Source organism: Sphaeramia orbicularis, chromosome 5 (genome assembly GCF_902148855.1).
Source record: "Sphaeramia orbicularis chromosome 5, fSphaOr1.1, whole genome shotgun sequence".
In the NCBI taxonomy this organism is placed as follows: Eukaryota; Metazoa; Chordata; class Actinopteri; order Kurtiformes; family Apogonidae; genus Sphaeramia; species Sphaeramia orbicularis.
In genome coordinates this window covers 50,417,191-50,436,665 of record NC_043961.1, presented here as the reverse complement: position 1 = coordinate 50,436,665, position 19,475 = coordinate 50,417,191, and the positions used below count along the sequence as shown (strand labels likewise).

At 37.0% G+C, this 19,475-nt stretch overlaps 2 protein-coding genes across 2 annotated transcripts in view; both read right to left on the bottom strand.

Moving 5' to 3' along the window:
- cers5 (ceramide synthase 5) overlaps positions 1-7,479 on the bottom strand; it is a 41,449-nt gene extending 33,970 nt beyond the window's left edge. Inside the window, exon 1 of the mRNA XM_030134882.1 lies at positions 7,172-7,479. Within this exon, the coding sequence (XP_029990742.1) occupies positions 7,172-7,344 (173 nt within the window). The 5' untranslated portion in view covers positions 7,345-7,479. The remainder of the gene's footprint in view (positions 1-7,171) is intronic.
- A 2,329-nt stretch (positions 7,480-9,808) lies between these two features.
- On the bottom strand, positions 9,809-19,064 carry LOC115418810 (glycerol-3-phosphate dehydrogenase [NAD(+)], cytoplasmic). The gene is made up of 8 exons (XM_030133297.1): positions 18,960-19,064; positions 15,712-15,889; positions 14,203-14,343; positions 13,940-14,078; positions 13,511-13,623; positions 10,635-10,871; positions 10,431-10,537; positions 9,809-10,268 (listed from the first exon to the last, which is right to left on the bottom strand). Exons 1-8 carry the CDS (start codon positions 19,001-19,003, stop codon positions 10,172-10,174), a joined length of 1,056 nt encoding a protein of 351 aa, XP_029989157.1. The 5' UTR covers positions 19,004-19,064; the 3' UTR covers positions 9,809-10,171.
- Positions 19,065-19,475: the final 411 nt, after the last annotated feature.

Below are 19,475 nucleotides of genomic sequence, written 5' to 3'. Positions count from 1 at the left end.
ACTAAGCTGCAAACAGCAAGAATTGCTATTCAAATCACCACAGCTGTACTGAAGGTAGAGAGGAACCACTGAAGTACCTGCATTACATCCACATTAGATGAAAGATAATTCATCCCTGATAAAAGCAACAGTTTGTGTTATCGTGTAAGCATGGGCCTTTCACATTTCTGACAACGACAGGATGAAGTGACCCAAAATAGCCCACGCAAGCCTGAGCCTGTAGTGCTAACTGATAGACAGCAGCAAGGGAGAAACAAGGGAGAAAAGTAAGATATGCAAACTAATCTATTTAAAGTCAAACGTCAAAACATGCCTGTTCCTTCTCAGACCCCCACTGATACAACCTACACACAATCTGTTACTACGAGACACCCTCAGTATGGGCTGAGTACCAGACTACGCTGTAGTGGCTCAGATGGACGTGAAGGCAAGTTACAACCTCAAAGGGGGAAAACTTCCCAGTACCGAGGCCTATGAGCTGAGGCACAGGCACTGTTCTATTCATAGCACAGTGCTGGAAATAATTGTGGTGCTCATTTGATTTTGTTAAGCTACAGTATGTTTCAACACAAAACAAAAAAGGAACTGACAGCAAAACAGAAGAAACGTGACCAGAGACAATGGCAAATTATGTGGGGAATAAACAGAGACAGTGCACATGAGGGAGGATGTTTAGGGTGACCTATCAACATTTTCTTTACGGTGTCTAGCCCAACTTCCTTCCTTTGACAGGCAGTGTCCCCAGTCCTTTAAGTAGAAAACATTCAAAGAGAGCAACAACAGATCATAATTCAACTGTGGCTGCTTTAAATCTCATGCACATCTCAGTTTGTAGTGAACACTGCTCAAACCCATGACACGGCTTAGAAAGGCCTAGGCTTGCACACACACCACAACAGCCTGCAAAGGCACTGCCAACAGCAAAGTAATGATTATGATCAAACAAGAAGAAACTGGTCTAAACTAAGCCTGGTTGGACTGAGGACAGCATTCATATTATGCAGAGAGATGTTTGCCTGCAGGTAAATGAAGAACCCTGCACAAAATGTGATCATTTCTAAAGCAACATAATACCTATCATGACACAGGAGTCATAATTCAATTGTGATATAAGGCAATAAAGTGAGGTTAAACCCCTAGTACATGGTAGAGTTTCTAGATTATTTGGGATTTAAGAAAATCCATAGTTACCTTTTATTATATTATGATTGAAGTAGTCAGAGAAGAAACAAGAATTCTGCACCTCCTCTTGACTCTGTTTACAGGCAACAGAAAAATGACTGTGACAGATAATGAGGGGGTAGATGACTAATCACTGTTGTAGGGTGTTCAATATGTGATTGACATCTTAAATTACCAATTTCTGGGTCTGTCACAGAAGCAACATGGTGACTCTTATAACCTTCATGTTTTGGATTCACTTTTCCACAGAGGAGTGAAAAAGTGTCAGGTCATCTGTCTTAATATTTAGTGTGAGGATTTGGACAGAGAGGACTGAGCTGCAGAGGGAAGGTTTGCATCATGAAATTCTAGTGTTTTTGCCTCCAGACTTTTACATCCTGCAGCTTTAAGAAAAAATGTTCGTATAAGTATCAGCTGCAAGACTTTACCGGACCAGCCACTATTCTTTCTGACACTGTATCCCCCCCTATCATACGTCAACTCATTCCGTTATCAAGGTCAGTGTCATTGAATCCAAACATCTCACTCTATGGTTGTGTTTTTCTTTTTGGCCACCAGTTCAGCATTAGTGTGCTCATTGGCATCCATTTCACCCAGTCTACACAGCAGATGGTCATGTGGCCAGACACTGCACACGCCTCACTGAGCGAACAGTGACTGATTAGTCATTTATTTGTTGCAGGCGGAGGTAATAAACAGATTGCAAACAGTGAACAGGTTATCACATTCACATGTTTTCATTTAATTCACTGCAACTTGATTAATTGTGCAGCTTCTGAAAGGTAGTGCGGCAAACAGATTAATTACGCCAATTAAATGCCAGTACAGACGATGAACACAGACGCATCAGAAAAACAGGCTGTATATACCACGGAAGGCAGTGTTGTCAGTGGGGCTGCTATTCAACCATGCTGGTGCTCCACTTGGGTTAATTTCATTATTCTGATGTAAAACATCGGTCAATGATGCTGCTATATTTCTTTTTAAAAAGTAGTAAGCGTATACAGAAGGGAAAATAGATCTGTCTTAACAGAAACAATGACCAGATAATGCTGTTACGTGTCAGTTAAGTTCAGCATTTCGTCTCATATATTATCATTATTATTGAAGTGAATTACTGAACTATTATTATTATTGTTGATGAATTATCAGATGCAAAATAAATACATAAAATTTAATTTATACATTGCCATCAAGTCACTACATATTGCATTGGCCATTATAAAAACCCAATTCAGTCAACCACAAATTTCTAATGAAGCCATGGATGAATACAACAACAATTAAGAGATGAAACATAACCAGATTGTAGCAGGATGTGTCAAAAAAAACACTCACAGAAAAATGTAATGTCATCAGAGTGTTAACTGTGTGTGTGTGTGTGTGTGTGTGTGTGTGTGTGTGTGTGTGTGTGTGTGTGTGTGTGTGTGTGTGCGCGTGCATGTGTCAAACAGCATGGTCTGTGCTTGGGTTGTTCTTGAGTAGGAAATCAAGCTGTGATGTTTTTTCCCTGATAAATAAATGAATGAAGCAGACTGCTGGCTGAAGTGTTGGACAGTGACGCAGCAAATGCTATCCAGTGGTGAAATGGAATGTAGTGCTTTTACTCAACTATTGTACTTAAGTACACATTTGACATACTTGTGTTTTACATGAGTATTTCTATTTTATTGAAAATGCGACAAATGTCACACTGCTGAAACACAGCCTCTTTCCTGAGCTTATAAAATGTTGACTGACAGGATCTTCCAGGACAGTAATTCTATATCCATGCAAAGATCTTTGAGAAAATTCTGCATTTCTGTAGCTGAAACTACCAATGGTACAAAAAGTGGCTAAAAGAGCTCACCATCTGTAGCAGGTTCCATTTGACTGCACAATGACTACTTCCACTTTCTATACTCTTATGTATAGTTTTGAACGCAGAATCTGAAGTGATGCATTTCCCCAGTGTGGTATCCATACTTTTCCCTAGAAGATAAATGATCTGAAGGCTTCCACTACTGACGCTCTGTGATAACATCGCTCTGGCTTAGGCCAGACTCTCACTAGGCCAGCCTCCTGCGTCGGGTGACCCAGGCAGTGTGCATCTTATCCAATGCCTCAGTGACACTGTGAACATCTCCATTATCTGATTGCTTTCTTATTTACACCCAGTTGACCACATCCAAGTCAAACAGTGCTTAATTTGGCGTTTGAAGCTGCTCTGTAGTTATTACATCTAAAACCAAAGTGCCAACGCTCCCTCTGCTGCAACATTAACACTTAAGAGTTGCAGGAATATTTAGGTCATGGACTCAAACCGGTAATATTTAAATAAAAGCATTGTTGCATTGCTTCTGTGCTACATAAAGTGTTGTCCCTCGTACATGATTATGTGTGATCACTACAGAATGCCCTTTGCACACATTGCTCAATTTTATCACAGATTTTCAAAAGAAAATCTAACAATTGTATCGCAGAATACTTTCCAACATACTGATACTCCACCACAAAAATGTGTCAGTATTTTACAAACAATAAACTCTGGTTATAGTTTGAGAAAGCAGTGAAAGTTTGACCAATCTAATTTTCAAAAGAATTTTATTCTTGGTTGTTTCTTTAATTCATCTTAATGATAATTTGATATTAGAGGCGATATGTATTGGCCTCTATGGTGTCCTCTAGATTAGATTTGCTATCACTTATGACCAAAATTATATGAAGAAGAACCAATGTAAGTTCGTGAGACTTATGAGATGATGAAAGATTAGAGTCAAGCCTGTGTATGGTGATAGCACCTGTGACACTGCCATATTTAGTGTTTCAGTAGTGGAAGTGGTTTTGCTACTGTGTCAGTGGGCAACTTAGATGCATGCGAGAGACCTAGTTTAGTGCTGAGCGATACCACACTTTTATGATTCAATATGATACCGATTGCTTTATTGGCATATATATATTAGATACCCGATACCAATACTTTCAGTGATTTTTTTTTACAAATGAAAATGTTACACTTAAAAGACATCTCACATGACAAATACTGTCCATTTAACAGCATAAATGTGCATAACTTTTGGTGGCCATTTTTTTAAGCAATGAAATAAATTCAGAAAAACACATAAATAATAAATATTTAAGATAAAGATTAATTAAAATATAAAAATAAAACACAAATAAATATAAATATGAATTAAATAAAAATGTCAAAATAAATACATAAATAATAAATAAATAACACATTTGAATTACATACAAATAAAGAAATAACGCACATGAATAAAAAATGACATAATTTGAATATAGCTATTCATTGAATTCAATGAAATGGTCACAACTCCAAAGACCTTTTTTTTTCCTAACACATTTCGCATTTTTATAACAACACAAAGTTAGAAAAGCATAAAATTGACTGCAATTCTGACAGAACTGGGCTAATTTTCAGGTGTTTAAAAAGGTTGCTTGTGTTGCTGCGGTGTTGTACATTTTTACTACACAGACTACACTTTGCCATAGTTTTATCCAGATGTGTAAAGTATGCCCACATCACACTCTCATTGTCTCAGCCATGCTCTCTTTTCAGACATGCGCAGCTGCAGACTGAACTGTTGCTAACAGGCTAAAAACAGCTACCTGGAATCGCCACACTTCTGGTCACATGACATGGATGGACTAATTCAATTTTATGCTGCCAGAGATGGGTGGGGTGTCAGTACAAAACATGGAATAAGTTACCCTATATGATTCAGATGTCACACAGGCACTTATATTTTGCATTTATTAATTAATACCGATACCTTATTAGCATAATCGATCCTCAAATGAATAGTGTGTGAGTATTGATATATTGATACTGCAGAATTGATGCGCCCACCACTACTAAGGTCCCAGTGATCTTAATGTTAATGAGTTTTGACCTCAGTTAAGGGTTTGTAAAACTTGTTCTCTTCCCTCCCCCTCTTCTGAGACCAACAGGCTAGATAAGACACTGAAACTCAGCGACAAAGATCTGTCTCAGGACACAAATGAGTGGAACTAGTACTTATTGGCACATCACACCACACCCACCATACGTGACACTGCAGAGTTACCCAACCAGGGGTGCAAACTGAGAACAGATTCCAGTTAAGAGCAGATTCCACTGAAATTGTATGCCTTCAAGGTTATAGATTCCATCAGCAGTAGCATGAGTTTGTAACAGTTGCTCAAAACTATAACATTAAACTGATTCTATATAAATGTGTTGCTTTTAATGGTAACTTTAATGATGATATAGATAAAATGATGCTGAGAAGTTTTTAGAGAACATTTAGAGAACTGATTTTTGGGCACCAAAAATCACAGTGCTTTGTTATGTTTTGACTCAATTTAACTTTATGAAAAAAATAAAAATAAAAAAATCAGCTTTTGCCATTTGGATGTAACGCCTAAAGCCATTTTGCAGTTTCTATAATATTTCAATTCATTACTCAGTGCTAGTGCATGCAACTCAGAGTCAAGAAACATAGCGGAAGAGAACAGTCCATTGTATGGCATCATTTCACAATGAAGGAATAGGAAACCAGGCTGTAATGTCGAAACCACAGTAACATGCTGAAATATATGAGGGGTTCACAGTAATTTTCAATTTCATGTGGCTAGTGGGTCAAGAACACTACTTGCTTGAAGTCAATGTTTTACTTGCAACAATGAAAGTTGTTTTACGCATTAATGCTTACCAAACTACAATAAATTATAGAGTTAATAGTCATAATTATGATGCATGTGCAACTTCCTGGAGAGATGAGACAGAAGAACAAAAAAAACAACAACTCCTTAACTGTTTCGTCTTCGGCGTTGGGGCAAAAACAGTTTTTAACTGTTTTGCAGGAAAAACGCTTCTGGATGATCAAATCCAATATGACATTTACCCTCCCCAGGGAAGCAGGTCAAATCTTTCTATGCAACATCGGCTTATATTCCTGTAATGCAATTGTTTTTGGCACACTTGTGCACAAATGCCACTACTGAATCCTTAAAATCCACGTAGGCTGATTTTTTCAGCTCACACAGGAATTTGACGAATAGGTAAAGAAATGGAACAACAAACAGATTCAACAATGACGTTGTATCAATGAAATCTTATCAGTTCCTATCCCTAAAGTACAAAAGCCTATCTCTACACTGCAACTGGCGAACAAGAAATCCCACTACTTCTTTTCTTATCAGCATTATAGTAGTAAGTTCTGACATGTCTTATCATTATTTGAGGAAGAGGGTCAGGTCAGGAAGGCGATAACTTCTCTGAAACAACAGTCAGAGGTATGATCAAAACTCATTCATCTGGTTTGTAAAAGTAGAATGCCTCGAGGACATCTCCACTCTGTTTGTGCTACCAGGCCTGCAGCTGGCAGGCATCCAAGTGTGTGCCAAGTCTGGGAGTGTAAAAGTGTGTGTTGGATGCCATGTCACCACATTATTACCCTCTCCACCTTTGCAGCCTGAACAAAAGCACAAGTTAACCTTTACAGGGAGAGTGGATGGAGATCCTCAGAAGGAGATGTGACATTTTCACATGAGCAGGGCAACATCACTCAAGGACATTACAAGACATACATAACAGATATTTAACGTGTATAAAAATAGAAAGAAATAGCCCCAAATTCCTCAGTATAAGGGTGAAGGATTAGCTTCATTTGAAAAGAGTTGACTTTACTTATGTTAGTTAGCCCTAAAACAGACAAAGTTTAGCTAACTAGTTGGTAAGTATAGCATAATTTGTCTTTAAAAATAGGGTGAAGGAGAGCTAAATAATAAACATTTGTTAAAGGCTGTCAGTGAAGAAATGGGGGTTTCCGACAAGAGGAAAGTGGGTGAAGTCTTGGGTTCTCAACAGGGTTCTGGTCCTCCCACAGCTAGCTACCCATCACTGAACTACTGCGGAAAAAATGTCCGTTAAACTTCCTTTAAGGACATTACTCTGTCCCGTTATAAGAAAAAAAACAAACAAACAAACACTTGAAGTACGAACCTCTCAAAGAATATCCGGACGGCGAAAATTCCCAAAGCCACCGGTAAAGCAGTAAACAAGTGTCCAGCTTTAGGATACTCCACCCCGGGAGCTGGGTCCGCCAGATCCGCCCAGGTTACGTTGTGTGGCAGCCAAAATCTCTCGTTCCAAAACCAGGCTGAAAGAGCAGCCATGTTTCACAGAGTTCCTGTCCCCGGACGGACACAACAAATACGTTTATTACCCAGACAAAAAAGATGTATATAACTTATTGAAAGCCTCCTCTGACCCTCGGCCACTCTGTGATGACTAACTTAGCACACTCAACTTTACCGCAACAGCGTAAAGTAACGAAAACACAGAGAGGCACTTCCGGTTTACCCCTACAAAATAAGACTCGAGAAACTTTGAAGTATTTTGATATTTTTTCACTATTTCTGAAATTGAATACGTTTTAATTAGTTTTATGTGCTGCTAAGACTTTAAGACACGAGTCTGGTTTGGCGCTATAAAATGACTGAATATATTATGTGCTGCTTTGTGTTTCCTGTGCAAAAGAAATGCAGTGAATTCCATTAAAAAGCACTGTGCGTATGGTTTTCCTTGTTTTAGAATATTTTTATGTGTAAGTGAAGTGTGCATTTGGCAGAATTGTTTGTGTTTTAATGCATTTTACCTGTTATGCTGATGTGACAACTGCGCAGAATTAAATTACAGAAATGCTTCTCCAGCTACATTAAGCCTTTCATGCATAGTGGTCACTACAGTGGACAGTTATTCCAAACTGTTGTATATTCATGGGTTTTTGATGTTTTAGTTCCATATCAGCCAACACAATAGACACTTATGCATCATCTCATACACTGCAATTCATTCCATTACTGTAACTTTGCTGTTCTTGATAAAACCTGATCTGCACTAACATGTTTAAGTATGAATCAGTTGTCAATTGTTGGATTTTTTTTTTTTTTTGCATATTATCTCCATGAAGTGAGTAATAACTAACATTAGAATATGTTAAAATGTGAGAAAACATCAGATTAGCAGCATTAAAAATGTTTTCATTTCATTGTTTTCGTATCACTTTCTGATATTGGGATTTAAACACGTTTCTTTACTTCAAAAATGTAATGCACGGACATTTTTGCAACTCAATGAAAAAAAAAAAATCGATTGCATTGGTTTTTTTCATGCCCAAGGAGGAATAAAAATACTCAAGAATTTTTTTTTATTTGCCTAAGGTTCTTATAATTCATGCATGAAAGGGTTAAAATGATAACTAAATAAAATGCATTCATTATTTATAAATAATAACTCCCAATCAACTCTCGGTTGGAGCGCAGCCAAAGGAGTGGGGACCACCGATTTAAGTTTTTATTTTGACATTGAAGTTGTCTTTTCCGGTGCACCTCGCCTGTCACAGTGTGTTTGACACTTGTTGGCTGCAGTTCTCAGATGAGTGGGAACTGGAATTGAGGAAGTGAGGGGAGTCCCGCCTTCCCGCTGAAGGGATGGGTGTAATGCATGCATGACCTCCATCTCCATAGCTTAACTGTTTGTTTATTGGAGGAGCAGAGCCACATAGTCCAACAGCAGAGGTCATTTATTCAACTGTGTCAACCTTTAATAAATGATCTGTTTAATTCCACAGATGGGCTTCAGGCTTTGGATGTCAAAGGTACACAGAGCTGACAAGGCTGATGTGATTGATGTAATGGCACAGCCAAGTGGCCATTACGTCTATTACAACTACAAATCGTTAAATATTATGCAACAACTTGACCTGTAAAAGTAGAAGCTGCAAAGTATTTATGTGTCTATTTTAAGGGATCATACATACTCTGTATCTTATAATTTAGGCTATATTTCAAAACATTTTGCGTAAAACATGAGAAACTATGATGCGTCACAATGCTTGTGTACAGTGTCTTCAGTAGGGGCATCCCTCCATCTGCATGGATGAGGCAGCTGCAGTGGACTCCAGTATCTAATTATAGACAGACATTTGCCCCTCTGGAGTGTGGTATTATTAGAGATCTCACAGGACAGTTGACTCAATAACTATGCAAGCGATTTCAGCCATGGAATCCAATTTTAAACAAGTGGCAAATGATGTAACTCCAGTTCACTAGTCAACTTAGGAAGCGCTTCCTTGCTCAAACAGGTTTTGGAGATTATTATTCTTATAGGGAAGGGTATGTATACTGCATTTAATTGACAATCTAAATTATGGTTCCTCACAGGGGCTGGGAATTAATGAGATGCACTGGCATATGGTGACAGACAGATGGTTGTTAATGAACACACTGTCAGAATCCACAAAGACAGATAGTTTTTGAATAAATTAACAGATTACAAGACCTGTTAGTCAAACCATTTTAGAATATTATTTGAATATGGAGAAATTAATGTATTAGTCATAATCCACTCTGAGTCCCATGTTCATCACCTATGAGGTCTGTGACTAAATGAGGACGGGGTCTTAAAGAAAGGTTAAAGTCAACGGTGAAGAAAATGGTAAAGGTGAAGAGTTTAGAGTGGCAGTCTGATTAAGCTCAGCTCAGGTTACAGAGAGGGCAGCAAAGTGTCTGCAGTGCAGAGGTCCTGCAGGCACTTTGAAAGAAAACACAAAACATTAAGCATGAAACTAGACCCAAAAGCAATTAGTTCAATCCTTTATTCCAAAATAAATCTTGCTCAGTAATATAAGTATCTATATCTCTGCCCAAAGGCAGATTAAGGCACTTTTATCAGTACATTGTACATTCATATTCTTGACAGGGTCTTTGGTTTGTGTAAGAAAGTTTACTTTAAATTAGTAAAATGTTTTTGAGAAATAAATACCTATACATGTATGGTTTTACAGTAGTACATGTAATACAGCAACAGCAGCTCCAGAAGATGGAGAGAAACTCCACTCTAGGTTTTTTTCATTTTCTCCATTCAGTCTGTTTTCATCTAGTGTGTATACAGTTAAATCAGTGAACAGTCATTGTGTTCATCAGCCTGCGTGTCAGTCCTTTACAAGTGCTCTGGATGGTTTTGCAAACAGCTGATAAACTCTGTGACTGGATGGCCGTTAAAGCAGATCTCATAAACAGCAGTGAAAAGAGGAAACCTGGAGAGAGGAACAGACAGTTGTGAATAATCAGAATAAATTAATTCCTTAAAATGTCAAGATGACATTCATATCAACCACTCTGCGGGGCCATTATGATTACACACAAAGATAATTATCATAATTATAATGAAAATAAAATAAAAGAAGAAATACACTTACTTTGCCACCATGTTTTTCTGTGTCAGGACTTGATGGACCTCACTTGCTGTTGCAGGACCTTGGAGTTTCTGACCGTTGAGCAGCTCATTCTCTAACTGTTCAATTGTCTAAACAGAAAGATAGTTTAGATTATATTTTCATGAAGATAAACTGACTGACGGTATCAAAGGGAAACAGAGGGGAAAGAGCAGCTGTTCCACATACTTTTCCTGTTTTGGCAAACGCTTCCCCGATTTTACGGTTGCGTCCACCGTAGCAGGTTGTGATGAGGTCAGCGATGCCGCAGCTCTCCAGGAAAGTGGCCGGAGACACGGGACAGTTGGTGCAGAAAACCTTGGCGAAAGCAATCATCTCCATCAGGCCGAGACGAATCACTGCTGCCTTGGTGTTGTCGCCAAATCCCAGGCCATCACAGAAACCTGCACCCACTGCTACAATATTCTGTGATAATAGTACAGAGCAGAGGATGATGTCACTTTATTACACTTTTCTTATTTTCTGCTGTGACAAATGTTGTGGGTTAGAAAAGAAAAAGATTTTGTCCAATTGCATCGATTTTCAACAAATGATCTATGCTCATTGTGAACAAACAGGAAGTTGTATTAAGTATTTCTGATGCAAATGCTTGGTTGAATTTTTTTTCAGTAATTATTAAAAAATATTTTTACATTTTGATTTACTATTTGAAAACTTTATTTCAAAACAAATATATCTGCTCGGCATCTTTTTTTTTTTTTTTTTTTTTTTTGTTATTTACCTTGTTAACCTTTGCAGAAAAGACCAGTAAAAACATGCACAGACAGCTGACCTTTTTACCCTGACATGTTTTAATGCATCATGTGAAAGAGTGTTTGCACTGATGTCACATTCTGACTAGAACACACACCCGTTTCCTGGACCGTGAGGCAAAACATGCTACAACATGAAAACTTTTAGCCAAGCAAACTATGTAACTGGGGATAAAATTAATGATTGTCTTTTTAAATTACTGGCAGTTGGAGTTGACAGTGATCCTTACAACTTACAAAAGAACCACTTGTGTATGGACATTTACATGTAACTAGGAATATAAACCTGATTTCAAAGGCAGGAAAATACATAAAGCAGAGCCTGAAGCCTTTTAAAGTCTTTGACAGTAGGCCACCATTTCCTCCAACATTAAATAAATTTGGAATAATACAACATAGAAAGTAATACTACTTTGTGTGTATTTTGAGGCAACAATAGTGATGTAATACATGTATGATGAGGCTATTAGCTTATTGTTCGATTAAACAGCATTTGTAAATATGTGAAGGTAATTTCAATTATACAGGGTGTATCAAAAAAAAAAACCCTATACATTTTGAAAAATTACCCCAGTTATGCATTTGATAATTTTTGGAATTTTCTTTTATGGATGTTGGTAGGTAGGGGATTGGTGGATATTTGTCCAAATTTACAGACTCAGGTTTTCATGCATGAGTGAGCAGGGGCAAATTGCGCAATCCAAGTTAAAACTGGTTTGGCGAAGTAGCGGTGGGATTTAAATCCAATCAAAGGTCATGGGAGGGGACAATGGGCATCCATCTTGTTTTCCACAAAATTGCCAGGTAATTAACCCTAACCCTAACTAAGTCTGTCCTCAGTGACATTTTCAGGCTTAAACAAGTTGAACTAACTTTGAAAGGCAGGAACAGCTGTCATGGGTAAAGAAATGAAACTGACATGGTGGCCAAAGTGTTAATGCTGTAACCTGGCAATTTTGTGGAAAACAAGATGGATGCCCATTGTCCCCTCCCATGACCTTTGATTGAATTTAAATCCCACCGCTACTTCATGCAAACCAGCTTTAACTTGGATTGCGCAATTTGCCCATGCTCACTCATGCATGAAAACCTGGGTCTGTAAATTTGGACAAATATCCACCAATCCCCTACCTACCAACGTCCATAAAAGAAAATTCAAAAAATTATCAAACTGGGGATAATTTTTCAAAATGTATAGTTTGTTTTTTTTTTTGGATACACCCTGTATAACAGACCCAATATTTGCATTTCTCTGCAGGAGCTCAGAGGCTCTTGACCATTTTAGATGTGTTTTTTTTGTGCTTTTGGGCTGTTGCTCTTTACATTACACTGTAAAAAAAAAAAATCTGTAATTTAACAGAATTTTCACTGTTTATTTTAAAGATTTTTCCTGTATTTTCAAGAGACAGGAAAATACCAATGAAATTACAAAAATAGACTGTGATTTTACATGTCAAATGTAAAATAACATGAAAAAAACTGGAACTTAGAATAACCATAAAACTTAAATTTTTTAAAAGAATTCTTTTCTTTTTTTTCTTTTTTTACAGAAAAATACAGTTAAAATACATTTGCAAATGTTTCGTAATTTCACAAATACTTATTTTCTATTTATGAAATTACACTGTTAACTTAAAGTTTAATACTGTAAAAAAAAATGAAATAAAATTACTGACAATTAACTGTAAAAGTATTCGTTCTGTAATTTTAACAAGACTTGTTTGTTAATTGAGAAATATCTTTTGTAATTACAGGAGGTTTCACAACAAAAATGTTGAATAAATGTATTTTTGTGATTGTATAACATGTATAAGCACTGATAAACTGTCCAAATACAGTTTTTACCAGTAGATTGTACAACTTAGTCTCATTGAAAATTATTTACATATATATATTCATAGGTAATTTGATTGTTTTAATACATGAAAATATTAATTATTAAACATTAAAAAGTTTTAAAAAACATGCAAAATCTCATGTAAAGTTAGGGCAAAAAACTGTATTTTAAATATGGAAAATTACCAGATTTTTATGAGATGGTTATTTTCTGTTATGTTACAGTATTTTTTTGGCACCCCTGCTGCTGGAATAATACAGTTTTTTTATTATTATTTTTTTTTTTACAGTGTAGACTTCCTGCCTGCTACTCAATGTGTGTTTCAGCTTTCTGTTGCATCACCTGCATAACCTCTACAATGCATTTACAAGAGCATAGAAACAAGCTTATATTGATGTGAATTACACCTTTTCAAAGTAAAGGAGTAATTGTTTGCATTGAGGTGAATAGCTAACCTTGAGCGCTCCGCAGATTTCAACAACATCCGATTCTTCCACCACAGTCACACGGAAGTTGGTGGTCTGCATCAGCTCCTTTAACATGGGCCCATGTGCTTTGTCTGTGCACCCTGTGTCCAAACATACACCAAAAATAATGAGCCAGTGTCTGCAGAGCACAAATTCTTTCAATGAATCCAAAATATGCTTTGATTAAATATCACATATCTATTTGTCATGTTGTTTTCTGCGGATAAACTCTGCATCCTAATCACTATGTAAATACTCAAAAAGCATAAAATTAATCTTTAAAAGATAGCTGTGTGCAGAATCCATCCTGTGCTTCACTTTCTCAACAAATGTCATCTTCAAAGGGTAAATACCCCCCAAATGATGCATATTTAATTTAAGAATTAAACTCTTTAAATGTCAGTTTCTTCTGCATACCGATGGTTGTTTCACAGAACTTCTCATCGGCGACCTCGTTGGCGATGTTTGCTCCCATGAGGACCGTCATTGTGATGCCCAGTTTGGCTCGAATGACCTCTGAGATCAGCTTTAGACCCTCTGGACTTGCATCGACACCCTAAAGGAGATAAGTTCACACAGTTCCCATGCATAATTAGAGCACTCCTGAAACCTGTGTATCAACAGAAGGGGATCTCACAGGGACACCTTTGTTACTGTGTTGTATGAATACACAACGCTACCTTGATGAGAGACATTCCTATAGCGTCTTTCTTGATGTGATCTTTGATGGTATCGCACACTCTGACAATGAACTGGTGAGGGACGACGAAGATCAGGATGTCAGCTCCCTTCGCAGCCTCTGTCAGGTCTGGAACGGCGACCTGAGGAAGACACAGAAACCATGGTGACATTTAACCCATAAAGACCCAAACAGCCACTGGTGACCAATAGCATCTACCAGTCTAAAATGTTTAGTAACTTCTGATCCACTAAACCTATCAATGCATGTAAGTAATTGGTGTAAAATGCAGTTTGTCATGTTTTTATGGTTATCAGATATGACCTATTTGAACGTGGAAACACCGTCATCTTCTTCAACATTGATTCACCAGTAAAACCCATGGAGTTAGATCAGTGACAGTGGATGGACACACTGGGTTTATGTTCAGTTAATGATAGATTTTACTGCAAAAGTCACTTTTTCTTTACTTTTCGCTATTCCTGACATAATAACCTTCAACTTTAATCTGAGCTTTAATGAACATCTACATCAGGGGTCTCAAACTCATTTTCTTTCAGGGGCCACATTCGGCCCGATTTGATCTCCAGTGGGCCGGACCAGTAAAATAATAACAAAATAACCGATAAATAAGACAACTCCAAATTTTTGTCTTTTTTTTAGTGCAAAAAAAAATCCAATTAAATTATGAAAATACTTACTTATATAAACTATCCAAACAAAAAAAGATATGAATAACCTGAAAAAACTGAAATTTCTCAAGAAAAATAAGCACAATATTAAAAATATTATTCCTCAACTTAACATTTTTACATGTGCATTATGGAACGGATCTACAAAGACACTAAACACTTCATAACAGGCAGAAAACTGTTAAAACTGTGCTTAATTTTCTTAAGACACTTCAGGTGATTCACATTTTATTGTTACAGGATAGTTTGTAAATATTTTCATAATCTATTGTATTTTTTACACTAAAACAAAGACAAAAATTTGAAGTTGTCATTATTTCAAGACATAATGTAATATTTTTTTCACATCAAACCCAGAAGAAAATATAGAGTCATTATTTTTTGTAGGATATTTTACTTGAAATCATATTGGTCTGGATGTGGAACCTGAACTAAAATGAATCTGTGGGGTTTTTGCACTTTGCAAATTCATCTCACGGGTCAGATTGGAACCTTTGGCGGGCCGCATTTGGCCCCCGTGCCACATGTTTGAGACCCCTGATCTACATTATCAGTAAATTAAAAACGGAAAAAATACCTGATTTTCACTTTTTTTAAAAATGCAGAGGATAATGTAATAATAAATGGTGATAAATCACTTAAGAAAGGCTACATAGACAGAACAAATCATTTCTGGAATTGCTGCTAAAGTAGCACTGGGTCTTTATGGGTAAAAACAAAATTTCCTCTGTCACTTGTTCAGTCAGTAGATGAGTGTCTTTAAAATGCATGTATTGTAATGTTATTCTCCCCAGACCAAAGGGCGGTTTTGTTCTTACCACATTGGGGGGCAGCTTGTGACCAGGAAGATATTTGACATTTTCGTGGTCTGTGTTGATGATTTCTGTGAGTTTACGGCCATTCACCATCTCCTCAAACACCCACATGTTTACTGTGGTGTCAAACTTGTCATATTTGGCAGCGTTGGCACCCACAATTTTGGCAATGGCAGAGCCCCTGCGGACAGTGAGACATGAAGATCATCACTTTGGTGTCAGGATAAGAAACAGCTGAATTTAATGTGGGACTGAGCAGGTTTCAGTGTCTCAGTGTGAATGCTGTGGTCCTGCTGTGATACTCTGAAGTGATGATCACACAGTTAATATCTAATGGAACTGTAGGAGTGACACTAGATTTAGTTTAATGTAACTTTTAACCAGTGCTGAGTTTGTGATTCTCACTAATGATCCACAGTCAGCACAAACGGACCACAGTTTCAGAAATATGAATGTAAAAATAAATCAGTTACACATTTCTTGACGATCTAAGCAATTAAATATAATGATGTACTTAGAATTGAACATCAATTGTTGGACCTGTGATTCTCCCCACCTCTCACATACTTCTAGATTGTAGTAAAGAAATTTAGGGTCACATTACTAGCATAGTTTTGGACAAGAATAACAGGTGAAAACAAAAACAAGTTGACCAGACTATTTTTGTACAATGAGGTCGAAAGGTTTAAACACAGGTTATGTATGTACAAGTCCAAGATGAGACATTCCACTTTAAGTTCCATAAAGGACAGAGTAGAGGAAACTACCTTGAAAACACAGCTATGACTAATTCACACAAGTGGAACTAGACCAAAGTTACACTAAGGAAGAAATGTAGTTTCATTTACTAAGCCTCAGTGAAGAAAACAACATAAAGTCAGATCAGATTGGGAATATAAAAACACAGGTAACAGCCTAAAGCATTTAGACCTGTAGTGATTAATCGATTAATCATTAGTTGTCGACAACTATTTGATTAATGATTTGGCCCATTATTCAAAGTAAAGGCACATGAAAATTCTCTGATTCCAGCTGCTTAAATGTGAATTTTTTTTGGTTTCCACCCTCCTCTGTGACAGTAAACTGAATATCTTTGGGGTTTTGGGTCAAACAAGACATTTAAGGACAGAGTGACAGGTTGGGGAAACACTGATCAGTATTTTATAACCATTAATCAATTTAGATATCAAGATATTAACAGGATAATGAAGATACTAATCCCCAGATTAATTGACAGTGAAAAAAACCATTAGTTATAGCATTATTGGAATTTTTTTATATACTTTATTTCTATTGGTTTTTATCAACAAACAATACAACACAGAAACTAAGGGTCACTGGTTGAACACAAAATATTTAAATGACACACAGTAGTAATTGTGCATTGTTTTGTTTATAGTCCAACCAAGCATTATTGGGATTTTGATAAAATATAATCTCTGTCATGTACATAATGTCTCCCTCATTATATTATTCTAATTAACATATTATGAAATCATCATTACCAACTATTATTACATGTAAACTCAACAGGTAGCCAATACTGTCAGTTTTAGTTTCAAATGTTCCATGTTAATTTTGAAATTAACCTGGAGGTTTGTCTCCACCTCTGGCCATTGTACGTATGTCACTAAATAGTGCTGCTTAAAGTTAATGCATTCTTTATTTCATGACATGGGGCACTAGACCTAGAGATTTGTTCCCCATGATTCATTTTTTGAGCCAAAATCTGTGAACTGAACTTTTAGTAGCTGGGTAACTACACAGAAGATAGCAAATATTTAAGTTACCTGAACCACTATACCACAGGTGTCAAACATGCGGCCCGGGGACCAAATCTGGCCTGCCAAAGGGTCCATTCCGGCCCACAGGATGAAAGAGCAAAAATGTACCTGAACAGTCAAAGTTGTCAAAAATCATTTTGGTTCAGGTTCCACATACAGACCAATGTGATCTCCAGTAAAAATAACGACACAATAACCCATAAATAATGACAATGACAAATTTTCTTTGTGAAAAATTATGTGGAAAAATTCAAGTGAAAAAAATAACATTACACTGTGAAAATATTAACATTTACAAAACTATTCTTTCACAATAAAATGCAAATAAATACATAAATAAAAACAAAGATGAACAACCTGAAATGTGCAATTTGAACAATATTCTGCCTCTTACTAAATGTTTTGTGCATTTATGGAGCCACTGTGATCTGGAGTTGTGTTAATATTAACAGACGTAATATTGTAGAAATTGTTCAAATTTTAGTTCCAAACTCCAAAATTTTAACAATATTATGTTTGTTACCAAATGTTTATATAACATTGTGTGTAACGTACATGCATAAATAATAAGTGGAGGTATAATTTTGTTAAAATTGCACTAATTTTTCAAATGAAACTTCTGTTTTTTCAGGTTATTCACATCTTTTTTGTAAAAAATGTAAATATTTTCATAATTTAATTGAGGTTTTTTTGTACTAAAACAAAAAGAAAAACTTGGATTTGTTGTAATTTATTTATAGGTTAAGTCATTACTTTACTGGTCTGGCCTGCTTGAGACCAAATTGGGCTAAATATGGCCCCTGAACCAAAATGAGTTTGACACCCCTGCACTATACTAACCACTAACCGTGTTACATGGAACAACAAAATCACTGTAAATATTATGTTATATAGTTAAACTGCTGGTTTATTTCCATGCACCTCCTACAGTGACTGATACTGTAAGTGTTAGTATGTTGGCCTTTATTTGCAGATCCTCTGTCAGTTGACAGAGCAACATTAAAATGTCATCCCGGCTGTGGATGATCATCAACACTACATGAATGATGATTCAGCAGCAGTGCAGTTTGTAGAATAATAAAGGCACTGGCCGTTCTTCATCATTGAGCTTTTGTTGAGCCGTCAAAAGGTCAAAGCTCCTCAGTCACAGCCTGTCTCTGAGGACCTCTATTCTGCAAAGTGAAAACTCTGCTGCAGTATTGCAAAACAGCAGGCGAGTTTATGAACTTCATGAATTATTTATCTTATGTTACGAAAGACTACTTTATCCCCTTTATGAAAAATATCTCACTTTCAAGTTTGCCAACGTTCACACTGCATTCACTGGGGAAACAAGTGGAATGAGGAGGCAAATCCAAGCCACAGAAATGTCTCCAGTAGGTTTATGATACCTTACTAGGCCTAGACTCAGACTGTAAATGTGAAGCAGCTTCATGTGCATGAATGCAGGAGAAGGCGTGGACTCACCAGTTACCAGAGCCCACCACACAGACTTTCCTTGGAGCTGCCATCGTGTGTCTGACCTTCCAGACGGAGCTGTTGCCGGTGCAAAGACGACTGAACCTGGGACTAAACCTATTTATACCCGACACGCTGCTGAGCAGAGCAGAGGCACACCCTCCTCTTCTTCCTCCTCCTCCTCCTCCTCCTCCTCTGTGGGCTGACCCTCCCTGTTGCCTCTGTCGGGGTCAAATAGCCACTCACATATACAAGAAACCAGATCCTTCACAGCCTTACTGCTGGTTTATAGTGAACACTTAAATACAAGTGGAAATGGATGCAGAAGTGATACACTCTGTTACAGCAGTGGTACAATGTGACTGGTACATTCACTCAGATACTTACACCATAATAGGACAGAAGATGTTGTATTTGGGTCATCCACTACATTTGTCTGACAGCCTTTGTTAAATTAGGCCTAGGAGGTGTTTTGCAGATTCATAGTACAATTCCAAAAAGTTGAAATGTTGTGTAAAATATAAA

What these genes read in the sequence shown, in the direction of transcription:
- LOC115418810 (XM_030133297.1), bottom strand. Translation starts at nt 19,003, where the DNA reads ATGGCAGCTCCAAGGAAAGTCTGTGTGGTGGGCTCTGGTAACTG. An exon ending in ACAAGCTGCCCCCCAATGTG is followed by an intron (nt 14,344 to 15,711) that starts GTAAGAACAAAA and finishes TGTCTTCCTCAG; the next exon opens with GTCGCCGTTCCAGACCTGAC. An exon ending in CGTTTGCCAAAACAGGAAAA is followed by an intron (nt 10,538 to 10,634) that starts GTATGTGGAACA and finishes CTTTCTGTTTAG; the next exon opens with ACAATTGAACAGTTAGAGAA.